General features: G+C 39.2%; 1 protein-coding gene across 1 annotated transcript in view; it reads left to right on the top strand.

Annotated features, from left to right (window-relative positions):
- Positions 1-14,127, top strand: part of LOC134223860 (protein fem-1 homolog CG6966) — a 230,596-nt gene that overhangs the window by 200,945 nt on the left and 15,524 nt on the right. The window contains exons 2-7 of the mRNA XM_062703074.1: positions 5,782-5,941; positions 6,006-6,206; positions 6,278-6,496; positions 6,562-6,748; positions 6,814-7,450; positions 7,513-7,752. Coding sequence (XP_062559058.1) covers positions 5,782-5,941; positions 6,006-6,206; positions 6,278-6,496; positions 6,562-6,748; positions 6,814-7,450; positions 7,513-7,752 — 1,644 coding nt within the window. The remainder of the gene's footprint in view (positions 1-5,781; positions 5,942-6,005; positions 6,207-6,277; positions 6,497-6,561; positions 6,749-6,813; positions 7,451-7,512; positions 7,753-14,127) is intronic.

The following is a 14,127-nucleotide window of genomic DNA, read 5'->3' as shown; positions in this document are numbered from 1 at the left end:
CCCCGGACACTCAAGGAACTATACAAAAAGATCTTTGAGTGTTTCTCCAGAAATTCCTTCTGCAGTTCCTCCGAGAATATCTCCTGAAGTTCAGCCAGAAATTCCAGCAATTCTTCCAAAAATTTCTCCTGTAGTTAACCAAGAAATTCCCCCTGAGGAGCCCATAGCAATTCCTCCTGGAGTACCCACACAATTACACCCAGAAGTTTTTTTCACAAATGTGTCATGAAGTTCCTCCAAAAAATCCTTCTCGAATTTGACCAGAAATTCCTCCTGGAGATCCTACAATAACTGCACCCAGATATTTTTTAAAGTTCCATCAGAAAACAGGGAGTCCATCCAGTCGGGAAAACCGGGAAAAGCGGGAAAAAACGGGAATTGGACTCGACCGGGAAAAATGCGGGAAATCATGAAACCAATCGGGAAATTGAACTATCGATCAAATCAAAAACATTAATAACCAAATTTATGAACTAGCCCCTAGCCTGTGTAAATCTTATGGAAGGTGGTCGCGATCCCTCAACTTTGGTAAGCTATGGTATAAAGTTTTGATAAATAATTTCAGATGATTTTTTCATGGAAACCGATTAATCTGAGCGGAATTAGAAGTATTCAAGAGAAGACTGTGGGTGAAATTTAACAGCTTATAAATGATTTTTTATTATTTTGTTCAAAAAAAATCTGTAGTTCTGAAAGAATGTTTGGTAATTTAGAAAATTTTCATTAATTTGAGATTTTTTTTAAATCCTGATTATTTCTCTAACTTTTTACATATAAAATAAATAATAAGTTCCATAACATTGAAAATTCTAATATTGCAATATTGGGTGGAAACTTTAAATGTGGTGAAAAATCGGCATCAATAAATAATATTGAAAAACAAAATTCTTAAAAGTCAAAATTCCTTTTAAGAAAGTGTTTTTGAGCAGTGAAAACAAAAATTTTTGTTAAGAAAGTTATTTTGAGCTTTTTAGTGGAATGTCTTCACTTGTCATAAGACGAGTTTGTACAATCCCACTGAATTCCACCACTTAATTGTATCTTGACAGATACGTATTTCGACCTCAACAGTAAGGCCGTCTTCAGTGTCTCGTACTCGTACTTGACTCTTGAAGTCAATTCAAGTACGAGACGCTGTAGACGGCCTTACTGTTGAGGTCGAAATACGTATCTGTCAAGATACAATTAAGTGGTGGAATTCAATGGGATTGTACAAACTCGTCTTATGACAAGAGAAAAAAATTTGCCTAAGAGGGTTGAAGATTCTAGAGTAATTTAGGTTATTTGAGGTTAATTCTGTGTTGATGAATTGAGAGGAAAATTTAAGGTTAAAAGACTATTATTCTTCCATTTACTTCCACTATTAACTTTTTTATGTATCAACAATCAGATACGCATTTCGTTTCCTACTTGGAAACTTCTTCAGTGTTTGTTATCGACTGAAGAAAAACATTGCTCATTAACTTTAAATATGGTGTGTAGGTAGAACTGTAGGTAAAAATTAGGGCATGTCGCTTGTACCGATTCGTCGTCGTCCCGTGGGTAGTAATCTAAACAGCCAGGTATATCCGTTTCCTTGATCTTTGTTAAGTAAGTTTATTTGTTTTTGTTTGTAAATTTCTAAGCTTTCCGCTACGTCAAGTTTCCAAGGATTTTGTATTTGTCTGAGAAGTGATATGTTGTCTTTGGTTAATTGATGATCTTCGTTAAATATATGTTCGGCTACTTTAGATTTGAAATGATAATGTATACCTTTTTGTCTTTGTTTGCTTTAGTTACTTCTGCCAAATGTTCTTTGAACCTCGTGTCTAGTGTTCGTTTTGTCTGTCCTATGTAGATTTTGTCACAGTGTGGGCATGATATTTTATAAACTCCAGATTTTCCTAATGCGTCAACGGGGTCTTTTGTGCTTCCAAGTAGTGTCTTCAGTTGGTTGTTCCTGCTACTGAAAACTAATTCGATACCAATTTTTCTAAATTTAAATTTAGATTTAGATTAACCTTGTAGCATTTCCCCTAAGACGCTCTAAAATAATTAATCAGGAAAATTTAAACCTAAGTCACTTCAAAAAGAAATTATGTTTCTGCTTTTTCTGTTCTATCAATCAAAAGTTATTTAGGATTTTTTTGAACTAATTGTTTGGCTTATTGAAGATATTTGCGGCCCTATGCTGGCTCATCTTTGAAGATTGTATGTTCTAGAAATAGAATCCACAATAAATTATTGTAGATTCTAATTCCTTCGATTCCGCATGTGACAAAACTGAGATTGATTCATATTGAATGGATCTAAGAGATTCCTAGTTCTCCCTCTAATAAAACAAACATGAAAAATAGCTAATTTATTGCTTAGATCCGCTATTATGATATTTTAGTATAAGTTCCTCCAACCGAGAAAAAACCGGGAATCTAAAAATCGATTTTAAATGGACACCCTGGAAAATCATTCTGGAACTACTCCAGTGATTCCTTCTTTGGTTTCATCAGAAATTTCTCCTCGAGACCCTTTAGGAATGTCTCCTGAAGTTCTTCTAGGAATCCATCCTGAAGTTTCACAAGCAAATCCTTTTTGATTTCCTCCTGAAGTTGCTCCAGGATTTTTTCCTGTAGTTACTCCACGAATTCATCAGAAGTTCCTCCACTATTTTATTCTGGAGTTCCTCTTCGTGTTTCTACAGGAATTCCTCCTGGAGTTAGAGGTGTGCGCTGGTCTAGAAATCGTAGGCGGCGGAGTTTGTCGTGATTTTGCCTGGCGGCGGCATTTTCTCCGAAATTTCCTCAGAGTTTCTATGGCAGAAACTTCCGCAGAATATTCTTTGGATTCCCGAACAGAATGAAATAACCGATTTGTAACAGGTCGTGTTATTAAGTTATGTACATTTTAACTTTAAGAATCTAACAGATTATATTACCATTTAGAAGTCAAAATATCAAAATTGTTAACCAAAATAATGAAACACATCTGTTATTTGATAAAATTTTTACTCGAAACGAATGGCAGTTACTAAATTAAATCAACAGTTGTTATTTATATCTGAAGTTGTTATAAGATTAATATAATTTTGTTTTGTCGTCCTGGTCGGATTTCACTCGAGAAATTCCTCGATTTTTTTGGGATATTCTTCGGAATTCTCGTGGACGAATATTTTTCGGAATTTCTTCCATGAAATATATTTATAAACGAAATTCTCTGAAATTCTCACGGCAATGTTTTTGGAATTTCCACTGAATTTTTAGGTTTTTCACAAAAAAAAATGTACTGGAAGTTTGAGAATTTTTACGGGAAATACCAAATTTATAAATTTACTGTTGAAAGATTTTTTTACTTACATTTGTCACTCCTAAAAGCTTAAACCGACGTGATGTTCGCGGAACGCGGATTGAGCTATTCCAAGAATTCCTGAGTAAACTCCTGGAGTAGCTCCAAGATAAGTTTCTGGAGAATCTTAAAGGTGAAATTTTGAAGAAACTCCTGGAGAAGCTCCAGGAGGAATTCCTGAAGGAACTTGAAGAAAAAATCCTGAAAGGACTTTATAAGGAAAACCTGGAAGAGCTCCTGAAAAATCAAAACAGAATTATTTAGAAGAACTACAGGAGCAATTTCTAGAGGAGCTCCAGGAGGAATTCCTGGAGGAGCTCAAAGAACAATTTTTGAAGAAACTCCAGGAAGGAATCTTGGAGGAGCCCCAAGAAGAATTCACGGAGAAAATCCAGGTATAATTATTTTAAGAGCTGAAATAATCACACTCTCTCTTTTCCAATGATCCACTCCCCCTCTATAATACTTTTCTTAGGACAGAAAATATGTGTTCCAAATTCGGTTGAAATCGGTCAAAAGGTTCAGCAGTTACACTGAGTTGATGGATAACTTAACAATACCTCAAATCCCTCATACCCCTTGCTTTTTCTCCAATGACTCCCATCTTGGTGAAAACCGATCAAGGGATTCAGAAGTCAAACTGAATTATTCGTTATCTAAAGAATACCTCTCCCCCACACCCCTCCCCTCATCTATCTTCCAAACATTTTGTTTTATATATAGCGTAAAGTGCCCAATAGTGGACCCCCAACCAATAGTGGACCCTCCAGCCATTTTTGCATTATTACAGCACAATGTAAACATTTAGCTATGAAATTCCATCGGGAGAACCTACCTTACAGTTCTATGATTTGATTACATTGATTAGAAATGCTATAGAAATTTAAATTAGATAAATATTTACAATTCTATAAAAAATAAACACGAGAGTGTCCATTATAGGAATATTTTGTGGGGTCCATAATAGGGAAGCAGAACATCCTGAAACGGAACATGAAAATCAAATGAAGTGTCGACTATAGGGAAGCAAATTCCCATTATGGACCCCCAGGGGGTCTACTATAGGGCGAATTCAATCAGACTTTGAAATTTTAATTTCAACGAATAACGTCGTGTATTTGAGTATTTTATGTATGTATCGTAAAGAGGAGATGCAGAACTTGCTATTAGATATCAAGCAGAATAAATATGTTGAAAATACCTACTCCCTTTGGCAGAAAGAGCAAAATTCCGCTACTAGGGGGTCCACTATTGGGCATTTTACCCTACATATCTAAAATCAACCGCAGGCTGACCATCTGATCTATCGCTAATCGACCCGCATGCAACCTGACCTGGGGTGGCATTGCCGGCATTGCGCATCTCGACTCGTTCGTAACTAGCAAACCATGCAAACTGTCATACGAAAGAGCTATCAAAAGGAGATGCGCAATGAAGCCCATGATTGGAGCTCGCCGACGAAGGTAGTTGTCGTCCATTGCCAGTGCGCTTCACTGACAGCATCGCTCGGGTACATCCCAACAAGCTGAAAAGTAAAGCTGAAAAGTAGTCTGGTGGCCATCATTCAAACTACTGCAAACCTGTCATTCAAAAGGCTGGTGTTTGGCCTCTTGTGTTTTTCATGGTCATGATTTCTCTATGCTTATCAGTTGAATCACTTCTCCAAATTGTCCTCTATAGACTAATTAGTTTTTGATCACTCATCAGGTGAGCCTGGTTTTACTAAAGTACTCAGTGGGCAGAGATTCCCCAAAGGTGCTAATAGCACTTATCGATGGGTTTGATTCAATAGGTATTATGGCTTTTCATATTTCATTACCTCTAAACTACAAAGCGATGTACAATATCCTCGGTCAAGAACGGCGGCGACCAGAACGAAAACAAACACAAAAATGCCAAACACGTGAATTCAAATTTATTTTCGATTTTTCAACACAACTGCAGCGCCAATCGGTATGTTTGAACCATTAACCCGGCAATTTCAATCCCTACCACCACCACCAACTCACCATCAATCCGACGGTGATCACTTTTACTGATTATTTATCGTCTGTGCTTGTTGTCTGATTCGATTGATTTTGCGGCGTCGTTTGGCAATACCACGGTTACCAGAACTGGGTAGATAGGTCTAGGTGGACTTTCATTTGGCGTCGTTGATCGTTTTCGTCGTCGCAATTGAAAGTCACGTCAGCATTTCTGGTGACAATGTATATACAGTATAGCGACCTATAGCAAGCGACCGGTAATTATTTATAGACACCGAACTGTAACTGTCAATATTTATGCAATGCATGTGCTGTGATGCGCGGTCGGTGGCCGTTGATTTCACGCGACTAGAACTTCCCTGTTCTCAGTTGCACTTGTTTGTTATTAACATCACTTCCTCATAATCAGATGATGCGTCTAATCCAAGTACATGACATTTTGTAATCGTTTATTTCGTTTCAATCTCATCTTTTACAGCGATACATCAGCGGGCGGCCCCAGAATGAAATCGAAATGTTGGTAACGGCAAAGACAGGTGGCGCCACACCACTGCTGATCGCCTGCAAAAATGGCCGTTACGATGTAGTACAATACCTAATCCAACGGTGCCACGCCGATGTCGAACAGCCAGGCTCAGGTACTCTGATCTGATTAGATTTAAACGAAATGCATTCAAGCATTTGCCCATTTTTTTTTTGTAGTGATATTCGACGGTGAAACGATAGAGGGTGCTCCGCCTCTATGGTGCGCCTCTGCTGCCGGCCACACCAGCGTAGTAAAACTTCTAGTCCAGCACGGTGCCAAAGTGAACAGTACAACCAAGACAAACAGCACACCCCTGCGAGCGGCTTGCTTCGATGGTCACTACGAAATCGTAAAATATTTAGTTTCACACGGTGCCGGTAGGTGTCACCGTCGAGTCTTCGTATGTAGATTTCCATGGTGACGCGCTTTTTGACATTTTTTTTTCCAGATATTGAGGTGGCGAATCGCCACGGCCATACCTGCCTGATGATCGCCTGTTACAAGGGACACTACAAAATTGCACAATACCTTCTATCGCTCAAGGCGGATGTGAATCGGCGTAGCGTGAAAGGCAACACCGCCCTGCACGATTGCGCCGAGTCCGGTTCGCTAGAAATCCTCCAATTGCTCCTACAGCACGGTGCTACTATGGATGTAGATTCCTACGGTACGAGCTTCAGTTGTTCGCTAATCACATACTCAGAGCTTATTTTTAAAAAAACATATTTTCAGGAATGACACCCCTGTTAGCAGCCAGCGTCACAGGACACCTGCCCATAGTGGAACACCTCATTAGTTTGTCATTCGTAAAACGAGGAGACAGGATAGCTGCCCTTGAACTCCTAGGTGCTACCTACGTGGACAAAAAACGTGATATGCTCGGTGCCCTCTCTTTCTGGAAGCGTGCCATGGAAGATAGGTTCGTCCATCATTCCATATCGTCCTCCATAGTCCAACTAACTCAAACTTGAACTCTCTTCCCAGATATAACAACAGCCCAGTCCTGCCGAAACCCGAGCGTGAACAGGTCCCCGCCTACGACTTCGCCCAGGAAGTGAATGACCTTAGCGCCCTGGACGAACTGGTGATGGATCCGGACGAGATGCGTATGCAGGCGCTACTCATACGTGAACGGATACTCGGACCAGTCCATCCAGATACCAGTTATTACATTCGCTTCCGAGGTGCCGTCTACGCTGACTCAGGTCGCTTCGACCGGTGCATAGAACTGTGGACGTACGCTCTGTCGATGCAGCAGAATATCCTGGAACCCCTTAACCCTATGACGCAATCATCGCTGCTGTCATTTGCCGAATTGTTCAGTTTCATGCTAGGCGAAGCCGGTCGGCCGATCACCCGGGGCCGAATTGTGCCTCCGATCGAAACTCCCGATATGTTGATCATTTTCAAGAAATCGATCCGCGAGGTACAACTCGGCCAGCGGATGCTGGAACAGATGCCATCCCAAGACCGGGACAGCACAGCGCTGAACCGGGCGCTCGTCATTTCACTGCATTTGGCCTGCCTTCTGGCACGGTTACTCGACGAAGATGAGGAAATTTGTTGTGATAGTATGAAGCACCAGATACTGCGTGCATTCTACGAATTAGTCAGTTTAAAGGTAGGCGTTGAAATAATCTATTACGCACGGAGTTCGTAATAATAAGCTTTACATGATTTTAGGTCGTAGCCAAATCCGGGCGGACAGCGCTACATCTTGCGTGCTACAAGGAGGCTGCCCTGGTTGGCCGCTATCCGGCCTGCCAGCTGCCATCGCCACGGCTCGCCAAGGCACTGCTTCAAGTCGGTGCCAACCCGAACGCACAGGACGAAGCCGGCAATACCCCCCTGCATTTAGCTGCACTAACGCGACCTTGCCCGGCCGATTTAGCACGAACTCTTCTGGAATACGGAGCGCATCTAGTAAGTAGTTTTTTTATATACATATTTATGTTGTTTTTATGCGTATGAATATGTTGTTAAATTAGGTTTCAACTTTTCTGGAGTACTAGCACATACCATATAGGCATCTTTGCCTTGGAATGTGGTCCTTCCATGATTTTGAAACACTAGCGAACACTAGCGGTGGCAATCAAGCTAAGCATTGGACAGAGCAACAGAGCTTGCTTTTTGTCTCTCGCTTTTCGCCTTAGATAAACTGGAGCGCCATTTTTGATACACAAAGAGTCCACTTTAAAACTTGCAGTTTGTTCTATGACGCCTTGTTAGGGTTCATTTTATCTTACCTGTATGTAAAAAATGTTTGAATGGAATTGTGTTCGTACCATTTCTACCATTTCTAGAAGCATCCACAAAAATTTCTTTAATTTGATTGGAGGAAAGGTGTTGAGGAGGACGATTACTTCCTAATCTAACTTATATTATGCAATCTCTAACAAATCAATCCATACAATCATGGAACTTCGATCATTGCCAACGGTAGCGGTAACGATAACAAAAAGCGATAAACGAAAATTTTCTCCTGCAGCATTACATACAGATGCCAGAAAACAGGAAAGAAACACCCAACTTGGTGACAGAACTTAAAATTACTAAACTTACATTTAGCTAAGTGAAAAATTCTGTCCTCATCACCTGAGTTACAACGTTTTCGTCGGGGAGCCATATTAGACAAAAATGTTAAAGACATACAAAATAGACAATAAACACAACCATCAATGAATTAAAATAGCTAACGATATATCTGTGCCCCGAGAGAAACGTCCAATATGTTGCCCATTCCGATATATGACGAGGTTTCCTTATAAGATTTTGGTCCAATATCAAATATCGCAAATGTGTTTTCACTGCGTTTTGCATTTTGTCGACAACAGCCAAGTCGTTGTAACATACAAGGATGGACAAAATAAGTAGCATAAGCAAATTTTGGGCAAAATTAGATATGTTGTGTAACTATCTTAGTTATTCTCCGATTTTGACAATTCAGGCATGCCTCAACTAGAAATTTAATGCAGTTTCACGGTATGTCTATGGAACCGACTATGGTCACCGGATCCGGGTTTTTCGGAGGTAGGTTCAAAACCGTAAATTTGAGATGGATGTTAGGATAAGTTAAGGTTTAAAATTGAAAAATATTAGTAACCACAAATGAAGTAGGGCTTTTGCCGATTAGAACCATATATTGGGATTTGGAATCGGACCAGAATCAAGTGAAATGGACCATTGACGGCTCTTACCGCTTTCTGGACCTACGGATAGCCCCCGTTGAACCTATGGAAGGGGACATTCTAGTTATAGCACCAAAACCAGTCAATCGACGGTTGTTCTTACGGTTTTCGATCAGGAATCGAAGTATGAATATAAAATGGATCATTGACGGCTCTGACTGCACTCAGGAACTACTGATTGTTGGAATATCAGGTAGTGTGAGACGTTTCGCTGTAGATCGAAGATGGATAAGAAGCGGGCGCCGGTTAGTTGTAGTTGCTCTTTGGTATAGATTAAGGAAGTTTGTTATGGATTATTGTATATATACCTATCTATATATATAAAAATGAAATGGTCTGTGTTCGTATCCGCATAACTCGAAAACGGCTGGATGGATTTTCTTCATTCCTTCGGCAAATATGTTCGTTATCGTTTCCGACGGGTTTATATGATATTTCCTAATGAGAAAATCACAAGTTAGGTTGAGTAAATCGTGAAAAACCAAAATTAAGATTCGTATGGAAATTTCATATCGGCAGTTCACAACACGCATTTACGCCTACTATGCAGGACAACGTCTGCCGGGTCGACTAGTTGTTGAATAAAGAGAACTGCAACTACTGGCAGAAATATCAGTCAGTAGCCTGCCGTGGTGTAGAGAGGGAACTCTAGTTGTTATTCTTTGTGAGGGGGTTCGGCCGCATAAGTCGCGTGGCGCAGTGGGATCATGGATCAACCACGTAAGTCTTGAGTAGCGGCGGACGGAATTCATCAGGAGGTTGGAACGTTCGGTAGGATGCTGGCTGGTCAGCAGAACTCCAGGAGGAGCATCGGAACATTCAGGAGCTGGTCAACAGAGGGTGCTGTGCAAACGTCGGATAGAGGCCATTTGTACGGGCAACGGATTGGGCCAGGAGAGGAATTGTTCGGCGAGGAGGAGCTCTGGACGGGAGGCTCGGTGTTACAAGGAGCCAAGAGAGTTGCGAGGCGTGCACACTAAGGAGGAGTGTTGGAATATCAGGTAGTGTGCGACGTTTCGCTGTAGATCGAAGATGGATAAGAAGCGGGCGCCGGTTAGTTGTAGTTACTCTTTGGTATAGATTAAGGAAGTTTGTTATGGATTATTGTATATACCTATTGTTGAATAAAGAAAACTGCAACTACTGGCAGAAGTATCAGTGAGGGGGTTCCCTTCTCCGGTCAACACTGATTGCCCCGGGATTACCTGTGGAAATTATCGTATTTTCGATCAGGAAACGAGGTATGAATATAAAATGTCAGGATTATTTTAAAAATACTACTCAAATAATTTATTTTTAAGTTTCATTACTGCCAGATGATACTTAGACCTTCAATCTGAATGCAATCAAAGTTATCAAGAATCTATTTTATATTCATTATAAGAACCATGAAATGAGAGCCGTAGAGTGACTGGTTTTGGTGCTAAAACTGGAATGATCCGGTCAAAGACGTCAATAGCTCCTTTTTATATTCATACTTCGCTTCCTGATCGAAAACCATGGATAAGGCAAATGTTATACCCGAGCAAAGTTGATTAAAAAAATGAGATCAAATTGATATTGAGTTCTGCTGTTGAGATTATATTGAAAACAAAATTTGTTGTCTTATTATTTAATAAAAAATGATATCGAAACATATTTTCAATATGCATTCCTCAGTTATCATAATGATAGAAGTTTTACATAAAATTAAGTTGTCGATTATCTAATGTGAGTTATTTACATGGCTCTTACAACAGTCGCAGATTTTGCGATTTTCGCGGGTTTGCTCTTCCAGTCGCGAAAATCGCGGATTTATATTTAAACCCTCTCGAAAATTCAAAATGGTAATGGGGTCTCCAGTAGCCTCATTCGACTAATTTGTCTAAAACTGTTTTTAGTTGTTGAATTCAACGGAATCCATGAAGTCGAGACACTGAAGACCGCCTTACTGTTGAGGTCGGAGTACGTATATGTTGCAATCAGCTGCAATCAAGTGGAATTAAATGGGACAGCACCAACATTTATGACAAAAGGCCTGAAATAAAGTTTGTTCACATAATAAGTTACGCCAAATCGCAAATCTTTCCCGAATTTGACATTGTGCTTCCGAAAAAAGATTTCAAGAATCAAATGAATGCTAATAACATTTCACAACACTGCTCGCGCCTGAGCATATTACAGAAATTTAGACTCCATGGTAATATACAGTTGGTTGCAAATCCGAAGATCCACTGCTCGCATTGATGGGTCAATAGACGATGCAATCCCTCCGACTGAGTACTTGTATGTTCATGGGGAACATAATCGCGCAAGTCCTGTATTTCCATCTGCTCCAATATGATCAGTTCAGCTGCTATGCTAAGTATTCTTCGCTTCGTGAACCATATGTTGGCTAATTTGTTAAACAATCCGCAGACCTTACAGTCATTTCTATCCGCCTCCGCATCTGTTTATCAAAGAGTTATTCAAGCTTTGTTGGGTAGGATTTAAGGACCCCTCTAGAGAATCAGTTTGATAATATCGAGTTCTTAAGAATTCTAGTCTCTTGGTTTCTAAATAGTTAACACATTATAAGTGATTGCTCTTCAAGATTATCATAAACCAATTTGTGATTTATGTGTGACCTAACGACATCTGAACAACCTACTTAGAACCTGGGGTGGCATTGCCTCGATAAACCAACCAAGAGTAAACCAAGTAAACGGTTATACGAAACAGCTGTTGTATCGAGATGCGCAATGAGGCACCTGGTATTTTTCGATTTTTCGATTTCATGTCGGATGTGTAGAATTCAAACTGGCGGCTTTCCATTTGTTCTACCATTAGTTCTGAGTCGTTGTGCTTATCACACTAGAATCAAATTCATACAATCGCAGGCTTCGAAACCCTTCAATTGACTGAAATAGCATTTAAGTATTTTGGCTGAATTTGAGGCCATTTGTGGGTTGCGACTTTTTTTATTGTAGTCGCGGATTTCATTTTGTTAGTCGCAAATTTCGCGGATTGAAATTTGGTTGTAACAGCCCTGTATTTACGAAGATTAAAAGAAACCTGCAACCAAAATATAGACTATTCCAGAAATTATAAGCACACTTGGTTTCTTAAATATTTTGATTTTTTTTTTCAAATTTTGAACAAGTTTTGGCTACGTATAGCTTATTATCTTGTCTACTTTCTTCTATTATCGAGCTTTGCAGATTTTATAGAATATAAGTCATGTTTTAGGATATTTTCCTTCACACGGCTTTGAGGTGTTTGCAGAACACAGTTTCAAGTGCTTTCTTCATATTTCTCATCAATATCCACACTTAATCCATTGCATATGGTCATTATAGGGTAAAAGCACTATATTCCTCCACACTAAACTTACGTTTATCTCTAAAATTGACGCAGAATTCTAATTATTGGGGAGGTTTCGGTATTACTATGTAAAACTAGTTCTTCTCTAGCACATCTGATTTAATAATGATGATAAATTATTGTTAATTCATATAAATATACCGTTTAATTAGCAAGTATTCTGATTCAATTTTCGCCACACATTTTTAATTTTCGCCACCCCCATGATCTAGTTTTCGCCACCCCTTGCTCGTCCTCTTGGAATGGTGGTTTGAACTTCAATTCACTAACGCCCTGAGCTTAGGCAACACGTATTGCGCGTTCAGAAAATCTGTCGAATCCAAGTAAAAATAAGAAGAACACAACCGATGCTGATGATGGTGGCAAAAATTAACTCAGGTTTAAATTTCAGAACTGTGAAAGGAACTTCGCCAGTAGCAATAATTGAAATCACCAAATTTGATGTTCTAAATTTCGCCACCTTTTATTTAACTAAATTAAGACAAAAACATGAACTTTTTACCGTTAGTAATCACATTTTATGAATAATTCTTATGATTGTGTTTGTATATACGAATAAATTAGAAATGAGATTGAACGTTTCCCAGTTATATTTTTACTGTAATTACCGATATTAAAAACCTTATATTCCTTATCTAAGAGGTATGGTCATATTTCATGAAATTTTGCCACGTAAACTAACCAAATTGTGCCAGACAGGAGGGACAAATATTACAAAAAACTGTAGACATAATGCAATCAGGTTTTATATGTTGAGGATACCATTGGAGACATTACAACTCATCCAAAACATTCATGAGTTCAGGTCTTAAATTCTACCGTAGAAGAAAAAGGTAATACGCTGAGTACATCCTGCGCTGTTCACAGATATCAAATGATTCATGTGACAGTTCTCAGCGTGCTCCACAGTGATATTCTAGAATTCGCGAAATATTCTGAAGTAAGGTAAATCACTACTTGGGCCTATGGACCCGGTTCCCGGCTCACTGCACAGAAAACTAATGATTTATACTGTTTGGAGGCCGTAGGTTTATGGTTGATAATTTTTAAAAAGTCTCCCATTTATTTTTCACAATACTCAACATTTTTCAATCACTTGTTTTACTCGTAATTGATCCAATTGTAGAAAATAAAAATGTAGATTTCAAAATTTCGCTCTCCGATGCCACACCACTGAGCCGAAGTGATTTTTTCCACTTTTACAAAACGGTATCATCGAATAAACACCTACCTGAAAATCGTCACAATGTTCGATACGACCATTGCTAGAAGCTGTTAATCACCACACCATAATTCTAAACACACGCACTTCAATTATTCTTATTTGTTCGTTTCACTAGAACTTATTGTCGGCGTAGCACCAAGTTAGAATTCGGAAGTCGGGACTTCCGAACCGAACTTTCTTCCGAAGTTTTATTTGTCAAACTAATTGATGCGTTGTTTAGCGCATCTTTAGGCGAATCCAGCGCACTACTTCCGAAGTTGGGAAAGTTGCCTGTATCTGGAGAAAAATCCAACTTCGGTATAAAAAGCGGTATAAATTTATTCCGGATAGACAATATTTAAACATATTAGAATACATTTTAAAATGAATTCTCAAACCGAACAAAAATTCACCTCGACATAAGAACTTCTAGCCGCACCGTGCTGCCAAAAGGCCAGGATTATGAAAATGATCTTTCATCGTTAATAGGAAAATTGTCTAATACGTTGACGCTATCATGTTATTTATAATTCTCTCGATTTCAAAAGGTGAAAAAAATATTGT

This window comes from Armigeres subalbatus, chromosome 3, assembly GCF_024139115.2.
Source record: "Armigeres subalbatus isolate Guangzhou_Male chromosome 3, GZ_Asu_2, whole genome shotgun sequence".
NCBI lineage: Eukaryota > Metazoa > Arthropoda > Insecta > Diptera > Culicidae > Armigeres > Armigeres subalbatus.
This window is presented reverse-complemented; position numbering and strand designations above follow the sequence as displayed.